Source organism: Zootoca vivipara, chromosome 3 (assembly GCF_965207765.1).
Source record: "Zootoca vivipara chromosome 3, rZooViv2.hap1.1, whole genome shotgun sequence".
NCBI classification, from domain to species: domain Eukaryota; kingdom Metazoa; phylum Chordata; class Lepidosauria; order Squamata; family Lacertidae; genus Zootoca; species Zootoca vivipara.
The window spans coordinates 93,848,550-93,872,387 of NC_142586.1; the positions used below are offsets into that span (position 1 = coordinate 93,848,550).

At 46.7% G+C, this 23,838-nt stretch overlaps 1 protein-coding gene across 2 annotated transcripts in view; it reads left to right on the forward strand.

Moving 5' to 3' along the window:
- Positions 1-23,838, forward strand: part of PTPN14 (protein tyrosine phosphatase non-receptor type 14) — a 117,262-nt gene that overhangs the window by 69,335 nt on the left and 24,089 nt on the right. For both annotated transcript variants that reach the window (XM_035111317.3, XM_035111318.3), the window contains exons 4-12: positions 62-159; positions 4,420-4,487; positions 8,151-8,221; positions 14,183-14,270; positions 15,268-15,356; positions 16,780-16,867; positions 18,325-18,407; positions 21,833-21,890; positions 22,308-22,386. In XM_035111317.3, coding sequence (XP_034967208.3) covers positions 62-159; positions 4,420-4,487; positions 8,151-8,221; positions 14,183-14,270; positions 15,268-15,356; positions 16,780-16,867; positions 18,325-18,407; positions 21,833-21,890; positions 22,308-22,386 — 722 coding nt within the window. The remainder of the gene's footprint in view (positions 1-61; positions 160-4,419; positions 4,488-8,150; positions 8,222-14,182; positions 14,271-15,267; positions 15,357-16,779; positions 16,868-18,324; positions 18,408-21,832; positions 21,891-22,307; positions 22,387-23,838) is intronic.

Below are 23,838 nucleotides of genomic sequence, written 5' to 3' on the forward strand. Positions count from 1 at the left end.
GTGGGGGGAATCCCAAATGTAGGTACTGTTGGTTTCATTTTGCTATATCTCTTGTTTACAGGTATCAGTATTACCTACAGGTAAAAAAAGATGTTCTTGATGGACGATTGCGATCTTCACGGGAACATGGGATAAAGTTAGCTGCCTTGGCGGTTCAAGGTACAGCAAACTCACCTGCTCTCTCTTTCTCATATCATCTGCTTATTTGACCGCAACAGGAATACGTTCCAGTTAGACTCGATATGGCAAGCTGCTCAACATGGTAGCTGGCTTGATTCAAAAGTATTTCAGATGACAGCCACTGACTGACATTTTCAAAAGTGCCACTTAATAATTTGGAAATAGTATACGTATGGAATTCAGCCCCCAAGAAATAATTCCTGACATAACTGTGTTAGAAAATTATTTCGCTACATTTCCTAAGGTGGAGATTCTCAGGACTATTGCATGAGATTGAAACATGTAATTTAAATTTGGAAGTGCACATTCTAGCCACGTATTTCTCTCTCTCTCTCTCTCTCTCTCTCTCTCTCTCTCTCTCTCCCCCTCCCTCTTTCTCTTTCTCTTTCTCTTTCTCTTTCTCTTTCTTTGTCTCTCTCTCTGCAATGCGCTTTACGTGGGGCTACCTTTGAAGGTGACCCGGAAACTGCAATTAATCCAGAATGTGGCGGCTAGACTGGTGACTGGGAGCGGCCACCGAGACCATGTAACACCGGTCTTGAAAGACCTACATTGGCTCCCAGTACATTTCCAATCACAATTCAAAGTGTTGGTGCTGACCTTTAAAGCCCTAAACGGCCTCGGTCCAGTATACCTGAAGGAGCGTCTCCACCCCCATCGTTCTGCCCGGACACTGAGTTCTAGCGCCGAGGGCCTTCTGGCGGTTCCCTTGCTGCGAGAAGCCAAGTTACAGGGAACCAGGCAGAGGGCCTTCTCGGTAGTGGCACCCGCCTTGTGGAAAACCCTCCCACTAGATGTCAAAGAATACAACAACTGCCAGACTTTTAGAAGACATCTGAAGGCAGCCCTGTTTAGGGAAGCTTTTAATGTTTAATAGATTATTGTATTTTAATGTCTGTTGGAAGCCGCCCAGAGTGGCTGGGGAAACCCAGCCAGATGGGCGGGGTAATAATAATAATAATAATAATAATAATAATAATAATAATAATATGTTGTTGTTGTTGTTGTTGTTGTTGTTGTTGTTATCTCTGTCTCTCTCTCTCTCTTTCTCATTATGTGGCTGCCCATCCCAGTTAGCTGGAAGTTACACTGGAAATATTGAGAGTGAACAAATGTTGAAACAGAGGGGGAAATAATTTTAGGAACAGGTCTTGAACCCATAACTCATGCTTCCTTATCTGATGCTCTTAGGCACTGGTCTACAGCATCAGATGGTAGGGTAGAAAGATCAGAGTCCGCTTGCACCACTCTTGAAACAGAGACCTACCCTGCAGTTACTGTTATAGATTGTGACTAGCTAAACAGTAGTCTAGTTCTTTTAGTGGGTAAACCATGGTTTCCCACTAAATGAATGAGTGTACTTCTGCTTCCTCTTTCCCCTTTTCTGTTCCATAACCCAGGGATGGAGAGTAGTAGTTTTACATCGTGATTGGCTAAGTTGTGGCCCTCCAGATGTTATCAGATTACAAGCCCCATCATTCCTGGCTATTGGTCCTGTTGGCCGAGGCTGATGGGTTTTAGAGTCCAGCAACATTTGGAGAACCACAGGTTAGGCATCCCTGTTTTAAACTAACCAGAGTTCCCCAACATGTCTGACTGGGGAAACTGGTTTGTTTAATCTGTGATTTTAATGATAGCCAACCAGGATCAAAGTGGTTCCAGATTCTGATTTGATCTCATTAATCATTGTCTGAACAAGTCACAGTTAGGACATAATAGGAAACTGTGGTTAGTTTAAAAATCAGAAGTGGAAGGAAGGAGAAGCGAGGATGGCTGCATGAGACCAAGGTTCACCACAGCTCATTCTCATAATAGAAAATCATTGTTTCTCATTACAGCCAAACTAAGCCAGTGTTTTCTCAGGGCATAGCTCCAAAAGCTTGACTGTGGACTGAGATAGAATGTGTTTTATTGTTCCAGTGTTGTAGGCATTCAGAAAGCCTTATGTGCCCACATTGTTAATTTTCTGCATAACCTATTGGCCTTATTTTTTAAAAAAATAATAATAAATTTGAATATAGGAACAAACATACAATCAGTTACAGTTCCTGCCTGTCCCCCCATTGTCCTTGATTGAAAAGTGACATAGGGAATTCCAAAAGTTTCCCCCCTGCTTCCTTTAGATGTGTGTGTGTTTTAAAAAGTTGGTGTGCAGATTTTTTTAAAAAATGAAAAGAATTACACGCACAGTTTCTTATCTGCTTGTGTTCTCTAGTTTAGAGGTAAACACACATTTCTAATGCGAAATGAAATGAAACAGCATTTTTGGCACCCAGTAATCATGTGAAATTGTCTTGAAGGCTTTGCAAGAATATTTGACTAGTGTAATTTACGAGGGGAATTTCCAGCATCTTGAGAACCTTTTCAGCAGTGTTTGATCTGGTTCAAATAAAAGAAAGCAAGAGCTCTTGGGCAATATTTCTCTCTGTTAAAATGAAGCAGCGTAGGGGGGGGGAGAGTCTTTTACAGACAGTATTATAGCCTTCAGGAAATACTTCTACCCTCATTCTCCCAATTCCAAAACATCTGAAAAATGAATACAATTATTTGCATGGCGTTATGTGCGGAATACAAGTGATACATAAAAGTCCTATTCAGTCACTCCCATCCCTAACAGAGTAAGCACATATTGAAGAGCAACCCACAAGCAGAATTTAAAATCCATTGCCCTACAGTGCCTCATGACTGGAAGAAAAGTTTATGCACAAGTTCCTACAAAGATATGGAAATAATGAGAAAAAGAATTCTGCAACCTTCAAGATGTTACAGAAAGAACATTTCTGCTAGACTTCACCTTGCAACTTTGACTTACGGGCAGGATTTTCATCATCTCGCCTAGGAGGGCTGGAGACTTCAAAAAAAGGAAGAAATCTAAAAATGCAAGTTCTCTTTTCCATGGCCGCTTGAATTGCCTGTCCCCATTTTGCGAAGAAACTTATTAAGACCAACAACTGATTATCTCCTCCTCAGAAAAGGATAGGCATTGAATCTTCCACTGCCAGCTTCTCAACAGAAATGCTCAGAAAACTTAATTGTTTTTCAGAGTAGGTTAAAGGTAAAGGACCCCTGGATGGTTAAATCCAGTCAAAGGCAACTATGGGGTTGCGGTGCTCATCTCACTTTCAGACCGAGGGATCCGGTGTTTGTCCACAGACAGCTTTCCGGGTCATGTGCCCAGCATGGCTAAACTGCTTCTGGTGCAACGGAACACCGTGATGGAAACCAGAGTGCACGGAAACGTCATTTACCTTCCCGCCTCAGCAGTACCTATTTATCTACTTGCACTGTTACGCTTTCAGACTGCTAGGTTGGCAGAAGCTGGGACAGAGCAATGGGAGCTCATCTCATTGCATGGATTTGAACCACTGACCTTCCGATCAGCAAGCCCAAGAGACTCGGTGATTTAGACCACAGCGCCACCCTTGTCCCATTTTTCAGAGTAGGACAAGAGAAGGCTTGCATACTATCATATTGACCTGGAGAGATTTGCGATAAGCTGAGCACAAACCATCGCCTTTGTCTTACCAACCTGCAAGGGGTTTAGCAAGCCCCCTTATAGTATGTGTTCCAAGACATAATGATCTGGAAGATTATCAAGCTCCTGGTTAACTGTGTTTGGCTTGGTGGGTCACAAATATGGGGGTGTTTCTCTCTGTGTATGTGTGACTGTAAGAGAAAGAGAGGTGAGGGAGGGACACTCCTGAAAATGGAAGCCAGGTTATAAAGAATCCACACACCCTACCTCAAATCTGTGATCTGTGATCAAGAGGATGACATCATCCTAATTGGGAAACAACCCAAAGCGGTTCCTTTTTGCAACAATTTAGAAAAATAAGTGATGAAATCATAACATTTGTGGTCCTGTGGGCATGTATGCATGTTTTGTCTTAGTTTGTTTAAAATAGTTTTAAACTGTTCTTCATCCAAATGGATTCTATGGCAGTGTTTAATTGGGAGGAATCAAGCAATCCATGTTTAAGTTAAATAAGGGTTGTTGTTGTTTTTACTAAAAAAATAAAATATCCTTTGGTGAGAAAAGGTCTTTCCTTTGGTAGGGCATATTGGGTTTTTCCTTCTAAGTCACAGATTTGACACCATGCTCTCATATTTGCATTGGACATCTCAGTTCGCTGCATGTTAAACATTTTTGTATCTGTTCAAGATTGAGAGTTTTATGTGCAGGGAGCGCTGAGCTAATGTGTTTTGTGGGTTAATTTTCTCTCCCTCTTTCCTCTCCAGCTGATTTTGGAGACTTCCATCAATTTGAATCTCATGATTTTCTCCGGGAATATGTATTATTTCCTATGGTGAGTTCATACACCTTGATCTTTCATTTCACCTTTTGCATGTAGACTTTTCCTGCTTCATAGAATAATAGAATTGTAAAGTTGGGAGGGAACCTGACGGTTATCTAATGCAACCACCAGCAATGCAGGAATCTCAACTAAAGCAGACATGACAAATGGCCGCCCAAGCTCTGCTCATTAAGTGATCCGCCTTGACCTTCAGCAAACTTCAAGAAGTCAGTGGAGAAAAGTGATTGTCTCTTCCCACCTTGGAATATAGTAAGCTTGCAATTGACGCACATTTAATTTGCGCACATTCAACTTTACACGCTTGGCAAATTAAATAAAAATGGAAATGGGGCTGGCGTATGGGGGAAAAGGCTTTGGCAATCCCACCCCCTGTTGCACCCGTTTTGTTTTGACTATACACAATTTTGTCTTTAGGTGCGATCCCTGGAATGTAACCTCCATCTAAGTTGAGGGCTTACTGTATATTGATCGCCACTTCCCACAAAAGCCTAAAAGCCCCACCCCTTCCAGAAACCCTGCCTCCCAAGCCCTCCCCGTGCACGTACATCAATCCCTGCCTCCTCCCTGGTCAAGTGGGCCTTCCCGGGACACAACTGAGGAGGAGCAAAAAGTGACCTTTCACTTCATATACTGGAGCGACAACAAAGGATTTAGGAATACCCCCAAGCTACGAACCTGCTCCTTCAGAGGAAGTGTAACCCTATCAAGAGCAGGCAATCTCCCACCTATCTGGTCTAGGAAACCACCCACTAACAGTGCTTCAATCTTATCTGGATTGAGTTTCAGTTTGTTGGCTCTCATCCAGTCCATTACCGAGGCAAGACACTGGTCCAGCACTTCCATTGCCTCACCTGCAGATTTAAAGTAGAAATAGAGCTGAGTGTCATCAGCATACTGCTGACAATGTACCCCGAACTTCCGAATAACCCCACCCAGCAGTTTCATGTGGATGTTAAACAACATGGGGGATAGGATTGATTCCTGCGGAACCCCAAATTGATGGTTCCATGGGGTTGAAAAGCATTCCCCAAGCAAAACCCTCTGGGAACAACTGTGCAAGTAGGACTGGAACCACCGCAAAGCGGTGCCACCCACCCCTAGTTTGGACAGTCGCTCCAGAAGGATACCATGGTTGATGGTATTGAAAGCCGCCGAGGGGCCGAGAAGAATTAACAGGGACATGTTCCCCTTGTCTCTCGCTCGACTCGCTCCTATAGGACAACCAAAGCAGTTTCTGTGCCAAAACGGGGCCTAAACCCCAATTGAAATGGATCCAGAAAATCAGTTTCTTCCCAAAGCGCCTGGATCTGGTCTGCGACCATTCGCTCCAGAACCTTGTTCAGGTGTTAGATTCAGGACAGACAAAAAATGGTACTTCTTCACCCAGTGCATAGTTAGACTGTGGAATCTGCTTCCCCGGGACCAATGTACCAATGGCCAACTTTAAAGGGGGATTAGACAAATTCATGAAGGATAAGGCTGTCAATAGCTGCTAGTGGTTCTATTACCTCCAATATCAGAAGCAGTATGCCTCATAGGTCTCTTCTTCTTTGGCGATCTGTGGAGGCCAATTCTGGATCCACACATCCTTCCACAGTGGGGACATTGGTTTCCAGGCGGGAGTTGATCACGGTGTGGATTTGCCAAGCGTGCCTTCCTCTTAGCACGTTTCTCCCTTGCGTCCTGAGATCGATGTTGTGCTTATGTCCTGCTTGTCAGCCTCCCATATGCACCTGACTGACCACTGCGGAAACAGCATTTCGGACTAGATGGGCCTTTGGCCTGATCCTGCAGGGCCCTTCTTTTGTTCGCACACTTGGCAGGGAGTTTCATCTCATTACTCTGAGTTATGCATACTTAACTTTACTTTGTGGGAGTACTGGGAAGCTAAAATAGTGCTATGAGCACGTGTAATCTGTTGTTCAATGTAATAGCTAACTGGATATTTGAAGGAAGGTTTCCCACATCCAAACTCGACGCTGTAATTGGCACCTTCATCCTGCCTGGCTTTTTAACGGTGTCCACCCACTGGAAAGAGTCAGATGTCCGCATGGGATAGTTTACTTAATTGGCCCTTATTAACTGCACAGTCAATGGACCAAAGACTTTGCTGGCGGGTGAGGTGTTTCTTGCAAGGGGGAGCGGGAGGGGGAATAGCAAACTTGAGAACCGGTGAAAGGTTGCTGCCTTCGGACTGTGTTTGATCTTGTGCAGCTACAATATGTGTCAAATGGCGTTTCTTCAGCAGTGAAAAGAACAAAGTTATGTACACAGAACGCCTTGCAGGTGTGCAGCTGTGTACAGGCACGTAGCATGCCATTTTTCATTAGCACGCTACTGCTTTCACATTTTTCAGTGTCAGGAACAAATATTACGGGGAGGCCCCCAGTGAGCAAGAACTAAGGCAGTTTGGTTAAGTATACATACACACACAGCCTTGAGGCATTCCAAAATAATCACTCAGAGTTTGATGGCTTTTTTTCTTTTCAACTTTGAAATTATGAGCAGATTCCATTTTGTACTATTGCACCGGATGGTTTTAAAAGATAACCTGTGCCACACGCAAACCGTGTTTACAATGTAGACATCTTTCTCCCCCTAACTGTTGAGATCACAAATGTATTGGATTGCATATTTTTTTAAAAAACAGAACTGGCAGCAAAGCTTTTGATCTCAAAACCCTAAGTACGTAGCAGAAATAAACTTAGTTCTGGAGCTAATAAGCTGTTTTTTCTCAATATTATTTTATGTTTTTCTACGCAAAAGGGTATCTTTCATTTGAAAGGGAGATCATGTCTATATTGGAGAGGAATTTCCCCTCTCTGATGAAGATCTGAGGCTCAGTGGTAAAGATAGGTTTGCATGCAAAAGAAGGATATGCCTGCCATTGGCTACTAGCCACAATGGTTGTGTTCTCCCTCCTCTGTCAGAGGCAGTATGTTGGAAATCCCAAGTGGAGATATTCCTGCTGTGCTCAGGTCTTGAGCTTGGGCTTCCCATAGCTTCCTGGTTGGCTACTGTGAGAACAGGACGTTAGATTAGATGGGTCTTTGGCCTGATCCAGCAGGGCTCTTGTTATGCTCTTAAGTCCCAGGTTCCATTTCCAGTGTTCCCAAATAGAACTAGGAAAGAGTCCTATCTGAAACCTGGGAGAGCATGGAATTGTGTGCCTTGCTATAAGGCAGCTTCCTGTGTTCTTAATGGGTCAGTTTAATTACCTGTACCCTTTGCTTGGATGGATTCTATGAAAGTGCTTGCTTTGTAAGCACTTTTTCTTTCTTCCTTTTGCTCAGTAGTCTCTGTTATACCAGATGGTTTGTAGGCTTCATGCTGTGCAGCTTCCAAGTTGAGCTTTCATCCACAAGAGAATGATGTTGTAGTCCTGGAAGGACTCTACCACCTCAGATTGCAGGGTTCGTGGTTGTGGTTGGGGTGGTCCACCCAAATCTATAACATTATATTGCTATACGAGAGGGAGGACAATGTCTTTGCCCACTTTTCTTTACACAATGCATAACTGTACACACCTACCGTATGTCATGTCCCCACTTACTCACCATTTTTCTAAATGAATAAAGCACCGATTATGGCAATCTTTGCCTCTAGGAAAGTTGCTCCAACTCCTTGATCATTGTTTTATTTCCATCTCTCTAGGACTGGATCCAAGACGAAGCAGCCCTGAAGGAGCTGACTGACAAAGTAGCCAAGGTGCACACAAAACACAGGTGAGACCCAAAAATGTCAGTGTGTTGCTCAGATAAGGCAGCTTACATTCCTTCGTTATCAACTGTTTCTGGAGTAGGTTTAGCCTGCGATGCTATTTCCTGCAACCTGTGTTTCTGCTTTGGCCAATGGCTTTGATACGGTCTGGGATGTCATCTCTTGGGGAAAAGGTGGCTTCCTTGCCTATTAGCCATTGTAACAAAATGGACCCGGCAAGTTCAAAGGCAGTGGGCTTCTGACGAGGAGATGCTGGGGATAATCAACAGAGGAAACACCGTTGCTTTCAAGCCAGCCTTGAAGCATTTGGGTGGGCACTCTCAGGTGGGTGGGGAAGCATGATTTGACTATTACATACAGGAAATCGTGCCTGCTAATTATTTCACTGTGATGTTACACGTGCATCAGAATGCGCTTGTGCCTGTAGTGAAGGCTGGGGCTGTTATCTATTGCTGACAGCGGGTGCTGAGGTTGAGAGAGAATAGCTTAATTCCAGTAGGAAGCCAATACTAGCAACAGATAGTGACTGGGTGGTACCATTTTTGCATGACTATAACATTTCCTTTGGCTTTGCTCATTTTCAGCTTTGGACTGTTTTTGATGAGATCTGGATAGTCTAGGTTTAAGTTTGGGGGACAGGAGGGTTGCCCAATCTATTTTGGCCTTTGAATGTTATCATTATCAAGGGCACCTGAAATATATTCGGAGTCGAGAGTGAATTTCATGCTCTTTATTCAGCTCATAGTCATCAAGGAGGAGAAGAGAAGACGAATGGCTCTTTTCCCAAAACCATCTGCTTATATACATTATTTACACAATGGGCCTTGCGTGATTGGCTACTTCAGGGCTACACCTGTGGGCCAATTATATTGTGGATTGACTTCTGCCTGCAGCCTGATTGGCTGCTCCTACAGGCCAATCAGGTAGCAGATTCACTTCTGCCAGCCGCCTGATTGGCTGCTCCAGCAGGCCAATCAGGTTGCGGATTCACTTCCACCTGGAGTTGGATTGGGTAGCTCCCGCTGATTCTGAATCCTATTGTTCTAGGATTCAGCTCAGTACATAACACCCCTCCCCTCTAAGTTCCAGTCCTGCCCGGGAAGTTGCATTCGTAGTCCCCAAGGTCTGCTGGCCGCCTCCGTGTGCGTTGTGGCCTGGGGTGTTCCTTGGTCAGGGGTTCTGGTTCTGGCTCGTGTTCTGAGGCTGCTGGCTGTGCCGGGGCTGTCTGGTCTGGCGCCACTGAACCACTAGGTTGTAGCTCTGGTTCCGGTGTCCTCCCAGCCTCGGGGCGCCCCTCTGTGCCTACTGCTTCTGCTTCCCCTGCCCACCCCTCTCGCTCTACAGGCCTCACTGCCCTGCTGTCCCCTTGGGACCCCTCTGTCCCGCTCTCCTCCCGGGTTCCTCCTGGGAATCGTCGCCGTAGCTGGTCGCAGTGGCGGCGCCAACATTGTCCCCCTTCCGTTAGTACCTCGTACGACACGGGACCGGTCACCTTGGTGACTGTGGCAGGTACCCATGCTGGGCCTGCCCCAAAATTCTTTGCATACACTGGGTCCTGGGCCACAAATGTCCGGGGGTTCCTGCCTTTCCCCACCACTACCTCATCCTGAGCTCTGTCGGGGTGAAGTCGGTCCAGTCTAGTTGCAAGGCGCCGGCCCATTAGTAATTCAGCTGGGCTCCGGCCCGTCATTGTGCTTGGGGTGCTGTGCTGTGCTAGAAGAAATGCGGTAAGGCGGTATTCCCAGTCCCCTTGTGTCATGCGGCGGAGGCTGTCCTTGGTGGTCCGCACCATGCGCTCCGCTTGGCCATTGGTGGCAGGGTGGAATGGTGCTGAGCGGATGTGGCGGATGGCGTTCTGCGCTGTGAAGGTCTGGAACTCCTCTGACGTGAATGCGGTTCCATTGTCCGAGACGAGGGTGTCAGGGAGCCCGTGGGTCGCAAACAGCTTACGTAGTACCCGGATGGCTGCCGCCGTAGAAGTGGATGGTACCAGTGCGACCTCCAGCCATTTGGTGTAGGAATCCACCACTATGAAGAATGTTTTTCCCTGGAAGGGGCCAGCGAAGTCCACGTGCAAGCGTGACCATGGATGTCGGGCGGACTCCCAGGGCTGGACTGGGGCCCTTGGGGGATCCGGGCGGGATTCTTGGCAGGTCTGGCAGTGTTGGACCCAGGCCTCTATCTCTCTGTCAATCCCCGGCCACCACACATAACTCCTGGCAAGGGCCTTCATCCTCACTACCCCTGGGTGTGTCTCGTGTAGGGCTGTGAGGACCCTTTTGCGGAGGGGCTGGGGAACAACAACCCTGCTTCCCCATAACAGGCACCCCTTGTGGGCCGACAGTTCATGTTTGCGGTTTGTGTAGCCAGCGAATTCTGGCCCGGGGCTGCTGCTGGGCCATCCTCGCCACACCCAGTCCAGGACCCGGGAGATGACCCTATCTTTTGTGGAATGGTGCGCGACTTCTTGTGCCTGAATGGGTCGGTCGGGAAGCAGCTCCAGGGTCATAACCTCTTGTGCAGGCGCTGGGTCGGGACCTGTTTCTGGTAGTGGTAGCCTGCTGAGGGCGTCTGCGTGGCCCATCGCCTTCCCAGGGCGGTGGATTAGTGCATACTGGTAGCCGGCAAGGAAAATTGACCACCGGAGGACACGTGGAGACAACACTTGGGGGGTCTGCTTCTCAGGGGCAAACAGGCCAAGCAACGGCTTGTGGTCAGTCACTATGGTAAAGGGCCGCCCGTACAAGAAATCATGGAATTTTTTTACGCCCTTCACGATTGCCAGACCCTCCTTGTCAATCTGTGAGTAGTTTCGTTCGGCTGCAGCAAGCGTCTGGGAGAAGTATGCCACCGGCACCTCTCTTCCATCCGGGAGTTGGTGTCCCAGGACAGCGCCGATGCCATAGGGAGAGGCGTCGCATGCCAGCACCACTGGCAGCCTCTCGTCGAAGTGTGCTAAGACCGAGTTCGAGACGAGCAAGTCCTTGACTGCCTGGAATGCGGCCCTTTGTCGCTGGCCCCACACCCAAGGGGCCCTTTTATCTAGGAGTCTGTGTAGGGGCTCCGCTACCGCTGCCTTATGGGGAAGGAAGGCATGGTAAAAGTTCAATAGTCCCAAGAATGACTGAAGTTCGGGCTTGCTCTTGGGCGCTGGGGCCTCACAAATGGCCCGTACCTTGTCACCAGTTGGATGGACCCCTTCTGCGTCCACCTTAAATCCCAGAAAGTCCACCTGCGGCACTCCCAGTAAACACTTTTCCCGCTTCACCTTGAGGCCCGCCGTCTGGAAACGGTGCAGGACGGAGCGGAGGCGGTCCTCAAATTCCTCTGGTGTGGGCCCGGCGATCAGTACATCATCGAAGAAGGGGGTGACGCCAGGAATCCCTTTAAGGAGAGAGTCCATTAGATTCTGGAATATGCCTGGTGCCACGCTAACGCCAAATTGCAGCCGCTTTACTCTGAATGCCCCTCTGTGCGTCACAATCGTCTGAGCCTCTGCTGTGGCTTCGTCCACAGGCAACTGTTGATACGCTTGGGCCAAGTCCAGTTTGCCAAAGATTTTTGACCCAGCCAGGGTGGCGAGGACATGGCTGACCACTGGCACTGGGTATGCATGGGCCGTGAGAGCCTTGTTTATGGTGCATTTGTAGTCTGCACAGATGCGGACCGAACCGTTAGGCTTGACGGGTGTGACAATTGGAGTTTCCCAGGGGGCGTTGGGCACCGGCTCCAGCACTCCTTGCTCCACGAGCCGGTCCAATTCCTCGTCTATGCGGGGTTTCAGGGCGAACGGGACCCGGCGGGCCTTGTGTCTGATGGGTCGTACAGCGGGGTCTAGCTGTAGGGCAATGGGGGGTCCTGTATATCGTCCCAATGCCCCATCGAAAACCCCTGGAAACTCTTTGCATATGGCGTCCACGTCCACTTGTAAGCTAGTGCGGTTCACCCCGGTAACGGCTAGCCCCAGAGGTCCAAACCATGCCAGTCCCAGTAAGCTAACGTAGGGGCCCTTAACTACCAGCAAGTCCAATTGTTGCTTTCACCCTCGATATTGCACCCTGAAGGTCCCCACCCCCATAGTAGGGACCTTACGTTTCTGGAAGTCCCGGAGGGTGAATGGGGCCGGCCTTAGTTTGGGACCCCCATTAGGGCACAGTTCCCTTAATGTTCGGGCCGAGATTATGGATAGAGTTGAACCCGTGTCCAGCTCCATGCGGCATGGGGCTCCCTCTATCTGTACCTCTATATAAATTTTCTCTGTGCTGGGATGGGGCAACTGGAATACCTGGTAGTCCGTGATCTCCGTTGAGTTGCCTTGGTGCATGGTGCCGTGTGACCTGGGGCTCCTGGGTCGGTCATCTGATGCTTGTCGACGGGTGAGTCGAGCCCGACACACCCGGGCGATGTGTCCCAATTTTCTGCACTGCCTGCACTCTGCGTTGCGGAAACGACAGGTCCTCCTCTCGTGGTTCTCCCCGCAGCTTGCACAGTTCCCTCCTTCTCGTCGAGGCTGCTGTGGTGTGTGTGCTGCTTGAGTGCGCCGCTGTACTCGGTGTACTTCCTCCCTGTCAGATTCGGATTCGTCGGTGAGGTCTTCGTGGTAGACCCTCGGTTGGGATGGCGGGGCCGGTCGTGCCTCTTGCGTTGACCTCTCGGCGGCTTCGGTTGCCAGGGCTTCCTCCAGAGCAATCTGGAACGTGAGGTCTTTTTTGGCGTAGAGGCGTCGTTGCAACATCTCGTCCCTCAGGCCACCGACGGGGCGGTCACGAAGCATGTTCTCCAATTCTGAGAAGTTGCATAACCGGGCGGCTTGGCGGAGGGAGGTCACAAACCCAGTTATGGTTTCCCCCGGGGCTTGCCGCTTTGCGTAGAAGGCATTTCGGCAAGCTACCACCGAGGGCTGTGGTGAGAAGTGCTCCTTCAGCCGTTCCATTATTGTTTTGTAAGAGACGGTAGCGACATCTCTAGGTGCAAGGAGAGCCCGGGCGATTTCAAACGTCTCCTCTCCACAGACGCTGAAGAATGTCGCCCTCTTCATGGCATCGTTGGTGACTTCTTTCGCTTGCAGGAGGAAGTTGAAACGGGCGGCGTACCCTTCCCAGTCTCCTGATGCTGGTTTGAATGGCGAGAAGCTGCTGTCGGTTGCCATTCTGGGTTCCTTGGGTCCTGGAGCTGAAGCCTGGATGCACGGTGCGATGCAGCGGTGCAGCAGGTGGCGGTGCTGCGGTGCAGTGCGTGGTGGCGGTCAGCTCAGCAGGATCCCATCCTCGTCGCCAGTGAAATATATTCGGAGTCGAGAGTGAATTTCATGCTCTTTATTCAGCTCATAGTCATCAAGGAGGAGGAGAGAAGACGAATGGCTCTTTTCCCAAAACCATCTGCTTATATACATTATTTACACAATGGGCCTTGCGTGATTGGCTACTTCAGGGCTACACCTGTGGGCCAATTATATTGTGGATTGACTTCTGCCTGCAGCCTGATTGGCTGCTCCTACAGGCCAATCAGGTAGCAGATTCACTTCTGCCAGCCGCCTGATTGGCTGCTCCAGCAGGCCAATCAGGTTGCGGATTCACTTCCACCTGGAGTTGGATTGGGTAGCTCCCGCTGATTCTGAATCCTATTGTTCTAGGATTCAGCTCAGTACATAACAGCACCCAATGTACCATTCTCCTGATGTCACTGGACTCCAACTCTCATCGGATCCGGCCCCGCCCAGCATGGCAAATAGTCAAGGATGATAGGCAATGTAGTTCAAGAACATATGGAGGACACAACACTTGCCTTCTACATGTTGGATGCCCCTATATAATTCTGGCGTGCTATGGTCCATGGGGTCACGAAGAGTCGGACACGACTAAACAACAACAAATATAATTCTAAGTTAGCAAATTCCAAGGGTTCAACCTAGAATCTTTGGTCCTCTGGGCAATCCTGAGCCATCTTTCTTTTAACTCGATTTGCAGTGGCATCTCTCCAGCGGATGCGGAATTCCTGTACATCAGTGAAGTAGAACGACTAGATGGGTTTGGGCAGGAAAGCTTCCCCGTGAAGGTAAGGAACTACAACTTGATTTCCAACTGAGGCCTTTTATTGTATTAGGAAAATATGAGACGTCCTGAACAGCTTGCAATCAGCTTGCAGAATAAGTCAAAACGTTGCAGCTTTTAGCTTTCAAAGTCAGCCTCCACCCCCACCCCCATTCATTGTTTGTGGAGGTATTCTGTAGCTTTATCTGCCAGGGGCAATCTGATTTCTACCCTAAGGCACATCTCAGCTGAAGATCTGCCCTTGTCTCAGCTTCAGCTGATTTGAAGAATCCGGACAACTGTCTGTTTCGCCCGAAGGGACAGAAGGAAATAAACAATTTGGCTCCTCCCGATGTGTTCTGAATCTTATGACAGCCTGCATCAAAGTTAATGATTTTTGCACCGGAAACCAGAAATTGATGCAGTATTCCATGTCGAACCTTTGGGACAACTGACAGAAATAAAAGATTTAAAGTTCTGCGCTGCGGCAAATCAATTCTCTAATCCATTCTCTTTTGTAGTGTTTGGTAAGCACCAAAGTGAGATAAACACAAATTGGATAGGGCGCAGTAAGCATTGCTGTAAGAGCTAACTCCACACTTCTCTGGTGGATCCAGAGAAAAATGCAATTAGAAGTTATTCAAATTATGCTTCGTCCTAAGCCCCAGCAAGGTCCTTGATTCTGATATTGCTCCATTGTACCTCTGATGATATTTCTTTGGAATATTTTATATGAAAGAAGCAAGCGGCCTTGTGGATTCAATCTTGATACGCGATATATGTCCGTTCCATCAGTGGTGCAGATCTTCTCATGGGAAGTTTGTTCAGCCCGAAATATCTGATGCAAAAGGCATCTAGATAAGAAATAGGATTTTGTTGTTGTTTGTTTTTGTTGTTTGTTTTGCTTTATATTGTGATCTCCGCTTCTTAAATTTTGAACATTTACATTTATTATTATTATTTTATTATTATTTACATTTACATTTTTTTATTATTTACACTTATTATTATTATTCATGTAGGACAATCAAGGAAATGACATGCACCTTGGAATCTACTGCATGGGGATTTTTGTCAAGAACAGAATGGGAAGGCCCACAGTGATCTACAGGTAAAAACAGGATCAGGAAACTTTGTAGAAATATATAAAAATAAATAAATAAAATTGTCCAGTAGCACCTTAGAGACCAACTAAGTTTGTTCTTGGTATGAGCTTTCGTTTGCATGCATGCGCACGAAAGCTCATACCAAGAACAAACTTAGTTGGTCTCTAAGGTGCTACTGGACAATTTTATTATTATTATTATATATTTCTACTGTGTCAGACCAACATGGCTACCTACCTGAATCAGGAAAATTTGTGTCTGACTGATCCAAAGCTAGCTTGATTTCGATCAACTTGGCTAGATGGGTGAAAACTGGATCCAACCCAATTATATTCAATTTCATCCAATGATGGGATCCCACTGACAAAAGAGATTCCACTGAAATGGAGAGGGAGGATTTCTTTTGCCAGTTCCTCTGCCTGGCTCCTGTTCCCAGTACTACCTCCCACACTGTTTCAGAGGCTCTCAAACCTAGTTTGAGGTTCTGTTCTGGAGCCTTCATAAACTCCGGTCCAGCATAGGGCCATTTCAGTTGTGGCACAGACATTATGGAATGCCCTCCTTTGATGACACCAACTGGCTCCTCCTATTTGTTCTTTTTTTGTTAGCTTGAAATATATATAAATATGGGGAAACCTTTGGTGATGGCTGAGAGCTGCTCATATTTCTCATTTGTTCTAAGTGGGACTAGTTCACCGCTCTAGCAGAACAGCAGGGTTGGATATAGCCCTGTTTGTATTTCATTATAGGTCATGAGTTTGCACACAAAAGGGAGATTTTTCCCCAAAGTGATAAATAAATGCAACACATCCATTTGTGTTTCAGCTGTTTCCCCTTCTAAAACAAGGTGTTTTATTTTATCGATTTATTCATGGTTACATTTATATACCAGGTTTCCTCTAAAGCAGGCACCCCCAAACTTCGGCCCTCCAGATGTTTTGGACTACAATTCCCATCTTCCCCGACCACTGGTCCTGTTAGCTAGGGATCATGGGAGTTGTAGGCCAAAACATCTGGAGGGCCGCAGTTTGGGGATGCCTGCTCTAAAGAGTTCAAAGGAGTACAGGTGATTCTCCCTCTCCTAGGAGGTTAGTCAGGCCAGGGTTACAAGGGAAGCTTTGTGGCTGATGGAGACTTGAACCCTGGTCTCCTAAGGTCCTCATCCCACACACTGGCTGCGTAGCATTCCCATCCACAGAACCATTAACATGAATTGGTTGGAGGCAAAGACGCATTTACATTTGCTGCTTAGGTGATTACTCTGTACATGCAGCCAGGTCATTGATAATAATTTTCACAAGCTAAACGCATGGAGAGGCTTGATTGGGCCAAACAGTTACTGAACATTCTCCTTGTACTGAAAGAATCATGTCAACTCTGGCTGTTTCGCAATGGCATGTCCGTTTCAGCAAACTTGCCTCTCCGCAGGTGGAATGATATCGGGAATATAACACACAACAAGTCTTCCATTGCTGTGGAACTGCTCAACAAAGAAGAAACTGTGCTCTTTCATACAGTAAGCAAAGCATTAAAAGATAAGCCTTCAGGGCTTCCCCCCCCCTTCCAACCACAGGATCTTCATTGTATACCTTTTAAGTGTGATGGATTCTTACAGACGATTTCCCAGTGTGCTAGCCTAACTTCCATGAGATCAACCCCAACTTCCATGAGATCAACCCCACCCCAGGAGCTTGGAAAGGGATTGCAGTGAATGATAACTGAGGTTGTTAGTAGGGCTGTGCACTGGATTCAGCTGAAGCCTGGCCGACACAGGGCTTGGGCAAAGTTAGGTTGAAGCAGCCTTGGATCAAGTCCGGCTGCCCAGAGTGATCCGAGGCTGTCAGGAGGGGTAGCACATCAGATGGCAAAGCTGCAGGGGTCTGCTTCACTGGTGTGTTCTCAACAGGGAACATGTCGGCAAAACAGATTGAAACCTCCGCTCACCAGCTGATGAGTGGAAGATTTGATCCTGCAGGCTGCGCTACTTTTCCAAGCCTCTTTCCCATAGGGAAGGCGATTGCAAAGAAGCACCCAGCAGCATTGAACCTTCCTGCTCTCTGTTCGGGGGGAGTCTCTGCTTCTTCCTCCGCCCCTCCTCCCAACCATAATTGAACATGAACTCCAGCCACAGATTGATTCGGGGGCAATCCAAGGTGGTTCAACTTGATCTATGGCCTTTTAAACCGGGGGGTGGGGGTGGTATTTGTTATTATGGTATGCATTTTTGTGTTTTCATATTGGAAACTGCCCTGTGATCGTCAGATGAAGGGCGGTAAACAAATTTAAATAATAATAATAATAATAATAATAATAATAATAATAATAATAATAATAATAATAATAATTCAGGATTGGGTCACGGGAGCTGTGCACAACCCTAATTGTTAGCCACCAGTATTACCCAGTTTTGTAGCAACAAAAGAACTGCCTTGCAGGCTGAGTCCAGAATCCATCTAGTCAATTTTTTAATTTTGTTTTGCCTTGGGAACCTCATAGGATGGGCTTCATTGCTGTGCCCTGATGCTTCTCTTTAACCTCCTGTAAATCAGATTTCTTTTAAAAGAAACTCCATTTGATTTCTCTGCCTTGCTGGATCGAACCGTTGGCGGCTGTAGTTCAGCCTCTTGCTTTGCACCATGTCAAGCCAGATGCTTTCAGGAAACAGGGCTTGAAGCCTTAGGTTTGACACTTGTCATTAGCACCATTTCACCATTGGACTGCTCTCCTCTGGGCACCAATGGTGTGACTAGTTTGCATTAGCATTTCTGTTGCATTAGCACCAGCATCCCTATGACATGGATGCTGGCATTTGTGCATGTGTGTTTCTGAGCAAAGCATTATTCCTACTGAACATTTTAGAGGAGCGCGTTAACCGTTACATAACCCTTTGCTATGCTAGTCACAGTGTAATTAAGTGCTTTTCCTGCATTCCCTTGTCTCCCTGCCCCCCTCCACCCTTTCAACTTTTTAAAGGACGACCTTGAAAATGCCAAGTATATTTCACGGCTGTTTGCTGCAAAGCACAAGTTTTACAAGCAAAACAACATCTGCACAGAGTGAGTACTTTCCCCTTTCCCAGTTCTGGCTTCTGCTTGTGAAATGTGAAGCGACCTCATTTCGGTTCAGGCTTTTGGAGGCCGTTTTTCTTATTTGTTCCCCACCTGCCTTCTCCCCCACCCTCACCTGCAGAAACACAGCAAAGAGAAAAATTGCTCTGGTTCAGAAATCCAAGGAAAGGCCTGCACAAATGCTTTCTCGATTGTAAACTTAGAGGCTCATTTTAGGATGAAAGGGTAGCCACAATGTGAAACACACTGGTTGCAATGGGAGAGTTAAAAAGGACCTTGGGAAACTGTGGAGACCAACCCTCTCCTAGGTGCAGGAACGTTGCGGCGGAATAGTGCCTGATGATAATTCCAGTTCATCATGGGTTAATCTATCACTCCCAGTATAGGCAGGTGTTCCTTGGGAGGCGGAGCTTGATGGCATTCTAAATGGCAGTTGGGAGTTGACAGTTGTGGGGAGTAGAGTGTTAGAGAGGGATGCAGGAGCTGTATTAACAAGTCTGTGTTATATGAAAAGAAGATGATGAACTAAGAGTTTAAACAAATGAAACCATAACGAAATATACATGTTCTCCAGTTAAAATAAAGCTTTCATCTATGTTGTGTCAAATTGGATGTTCCTCCTTATTCCAGCAACGTATCTAAACTCAAAAGGGTGGTGACTGAAGAGGGGAGATAAAAACTGAGCCTGAGGAGCAGGTGGATAGTTTGCATCTCAAAGTCACGCACAGAGGAGGCAAGTGGAGGGAAAAGAGTGCCTTGCAGAGGCTAAAGTGCTGAGGCAACAGCTGCTGAGGTGAACCTGAGTTGAGAGGGAAACCTTACTGAGGGCACAAGATTGTTCCTGAAACATTTGCCTGGAGTTTTTAAGGATACAGAGCCACGCTACTTGGAAAGCTGGAACTGTACTCTATGTACTAGCAAACCCATATAAAAACAGGGAGTTTATTTGGGAGAAAGAAGGAATAGTGGGTTGTTTGAACAATAACTGAATTCCTTCAGCACACTGTTAGTAATAGAGGAGGGAGGATCGTCACAAACGTCCGCCCAGAAGTGGGCAATAGCACAGGCAGGGCGGCTGCCAGTGGTCTAGTGGCATATTCAGAAGTGCAGGGACCCATATGTGATTGTCACAGCCACGGCCGTACTAAGATTATCCAACCTTCTAAGATTACACAATAATCTTATAATATAAGAAAGAAAATATAATTATAATCTTATAATTAGGGATGCATTGTGACAATGTGCAGATCTCCATGTGTCACCCAGGGTTGTTTATAGCCATATGATCGTACAATTAAAAGAAGGAAAAACAGTTTATAAAAACAAGCTAAGCTATTATTATTGCTATTGCTATTGTTATTATTATTTAGTTACTTTACTTATAAAAATAACTCAGAGCAGTGTGCAAACTCAGCAGAAATAGTAACACCATTTGCAAAAAAAACCGTATAAATGAAAACCTAAAAGACAGGTCTAGCAGATCATGCATCCACCAAAAGAGGACACAAATACAGTGGACCCTTGGGTCATGTTACCTTCAGGTAACGTAACTTCCGGGTTGCGAACGCGGCAAACCCAGAAGTGTATACAAGTGTGCCATGCGCGCATGTTCAGAAGCGCTCTGTGCACCTCGCACGTGCACAGAAACGGCGCCTCTTCTTACAAAATTGTCGGGGTGCGCACGGACCCCCGAAACAAATGAAATTCGTATCCGGAAGGTCCACTGTACTTTACTGTAGACTGTACAGCCAGTGTGGTGTAGTGGTTAAGAGCGGTAGACTCGTAATCTAGGGAACCGGGTTCGCGTCTCCGCTCCTCCACATGCAGCTGCTGGGTGACCTTGGGCTAGTCACACTTCTCTGAAGTCTCTCAGCCCCACTCACCTTACAGAGTGTTTGTTGTGGGGGAGGAAGGGAAAAGGAGATTGTTAGCTGCTTTGAGACTCCTTCGGGTAGTGATGAAGCAGGATATCAAATCCAAACTCTTCTTTAAAAGCCTTCATGCTAAGAACCAAAAAGCCCAAGCGAAAAGGAAAATGTTTGCCTTGTGAAAACTAGACAAAGAAGGTGCCAGGCAAGCCTCCCTGAGGAGAGCATTCCACAAGTGGGGAGCTACTAATGAAAAGCCCCATTCTTGTGTTGCTGCCCTCTGAACTTCCCTTGGAGGAAGCGCACAGAGAAGGGCCTCAGATAGCAATCACAGGGTGGGAGTCAATTCCAAGCAACAGCAGTGCATTATAGATCAAAAAATACCAAAGAGGCATGTCCCACGAAAATACCTGAACTGCCAAAGTCCAAGGCCAAAAGCTATGTCTCCAGCATTCAATGGAATCCATATAACGATGTTGCTAGATGGGCCTCTGTGAGGAGGGAGTTCCACAATTTAGGAGCTGTCACAGAGAAAATTCTCTGGGCTGCCATTCCCTGCCCCTTCTTTTGCCATTTATACATCTTCATGGTGGCTGCAAGATGGCTTTGCCCTGCTTCCACTTACTGGTTGCCAGGTCATATCATTTGGTACCTCTCATCTTCTTCCAGTTTTGTTGTGTTTTATGCTGTATTTCCATTTTGGTTGTGGTTGACTGCCTTTGCGGCCTTGCCTAAGGCATGGGCGATGCCTTCAAAAATCAATAAAATAAGACACGGGTTTAATCATTCTCTTAGAAGGGTATTCGAGGCCTGTGATTGCTAGCTGAAAACCTTTTTCCCCTCCAGTGCTTTTTTAAAAAATGGCTCTGTTGTTCGCATTTCTTCTTGTGTGTCTTATTTTCTAATTGCACATAACGTCATTCACCAGATCAGAAACTGTAAGAGGAGAAATTCCACCTTTCTTCTCTACACGTAAGCACTTTACTCCTGCTCTGTCTTGCGAGTGCTTTTCTCTTTCATTTGCTCTCTTCCTCCATTCTAGCATAATTTCTCATTAAGTTATCCTGCCATGCATCCTGCTATTCTAGCATCATGTCCAGCACTTATTTAATATTTCCTCTCTCGGCTTGTGTGTGCGCATTGCCTCTTGAGTGACTTGCTATGCTCCCAGATTCTAGTTTTCTTCCTTGCCTAAACCACGTCGAACTATCTTGTGTTCCCTGTCCTCATTTCTCAATTTGCTTTAGTTCTTTCCCTTTCACTCCTCCCCTCCTTGCGTTTTCAGGATAATTTGTTTACACGTCCTAAACTTACCCCCACTGGCTTACCCAAAGGCCTCTCATTTAAGCCTTTCGCATAGTTGGTATTTTGCCAATATCATTTATTCATAGTTCCTGTCACAGGACATATTTCTGGGGTGCCTCCTTCCAGATTCTCCCCAATACCACGCATACGAAACACCGGACGTTAACAGTATGATGTGTACATTCTTATTCAAAATGACGTTTATTTTTAAAATCCCCCTTCATTTTTTTCCTCCCACAGACAATCAAATTCTCCTCCTCCTATTAGGCGGCGGCCCACCTGGAGTCGATCATCCTTGGTAAATATCTTGGGATAAGTGACGAGCTAAACAATAAGCACCTAGGAAGGGGGGGGGAGAGAAATCTAGAGCCCTTTTTATAACCACAGAAATTTATAGTATAGTTATAGTAGAGCAGTGTTTTGTGGAAAGATTACTTGAAAAGTCAGTACAAGACTCCTTCTACCATTAAATGTTTTCTTGGGGGGGGTTGAATATTTGGGGAAGGGCCATAACTCAGTTGTTGAGCTTGCCCGAGGTATAATCAATGGCACCTCCAGCTATGGCTTGGAGAGTTTCCCTGCCTGAAACCTGGGAAGCCGCTGCCAGTCAGTGTAGACAATATTGACCTAGCTGGACCAAGGATTCTGATTCATGAGAAGACTGTTTCCTATAACTCTGTGTCAAACTGCATTTTTTTTCCTTTTTGCATTTTAGCCAAGGCAACACCCATTTATTATGCCACCTATGCATGTCCAGTGTGGAGAGCACTACACGGAAACTCACAATTCACAAGGTATTTATCACAAATATTATGACGAAAAACAACAACAGCAATAGTAAATACAGTGGTACCTTGACTTACGAAGACGATCCGTTCCGCGGCCGTCTTCGTAAGTCAAAGTCTTCGTTTGTTGAAGCACTGCTTCTGCGCATGCGCGAAGCGTCATTTTGCGTTTCTGCGCATGCGCTGACTGCGTGCGCCACTTTGCGCAGGTGTAGAACGTGTGCGCGGGGCGTGCGCGGCGAAAAGACTTCCGGGGTTGTCGACTTCGGAAGTCGAATCGTTCAGATGTCGAGCTACCACTGTAATACATTGATAGGGCTATTAAGTCGTCAAGTGCTGGTCATGCTGACAAGCTGCTGCTGGGAGTAGAGAGGAGAAGAAATGGAATGGGGAAGGGAGGGGGCAAAGAGTGTCTGGAACCTTAAACAGAAGCATTCCATGCTGCAACATTTTGTTACACATTCCACTTGTTCACGTATAGTGCGCCTAGATTTTTCAAAGCACTTCACAAACTTGATCTCACTTACCTGCGTAATAGAACTGTAGGGTAGGACAATATGGTTACACATCCGCGAGAAAGAGAAGAGGACAAGAGACAGTGCCTTGCCGTAAAGCTGGTGTGAAGAACCCTTGGCTCTCCGAATATTGCTCCAAACTACATCCCCTGTCATCGGCCATGCTGATGGGAATTGTAGTTCAGCAACATCTGGAGGGCCAAAAGTTCCCCATGCCTGCCCTAAGGCCAGCAACTTGGCTTGTGGCAGGCGTGAGATTGAAACTGGTTAGCAGTTGAATCTCTTGGCTACTGTGCCGAAACGGCCCCCTGTTTAAGCGGTATGTGCTATCCCACCAAGCTTTGGCTTAATGGTCAGGAAAAAATACCCTCCCCCCCCCGGCACTTCTCTCATTGTGTCAAAATCCAAAGCTGCAGAGAGAGAGAGAGAGAGAGAGTATATTTTTAAATGGCAGGAGTCTGGCAGGAGAAGGTGGATTAGGGGCGAGACCATCCCCGATCATTACTATTTCTGCACTGTCATTTCTGCCTGCTCTAGAGGCCGAGAGCTTCTAATTCTACCCCACTGTTCTGCTGATTTTGGAAAAGAGTGTTTGTTCTGTTTTGCATCCTCTCCCCACCAGCAAATTTCAATACACTCAAGTATTACAGTAATATGGCTGAGTGCCCCTAATCCAGCGCCATGTGTGTTAAGATGAGCAAGCAGGCTTCCTATTTACATGAACAAGGTGGTGGAGCAGGAGGTGAGACAGTTTGCTTCACACATCTGGAGAGCTGTGCCTATAGAAAGTCTCCTGTGTTGGGAGGGATGTCTCCCTGTGTTTTGCAGGGATGGGCAATCCGTGTGCACATTAGGAGTCATTTGTCTGCAAGAGTGTGCTGGCTTGCGACAACATTGGCATTTTCTTAACGGAAGAGGAAGTGATCCGTAGCTCTATCCCTGCTGG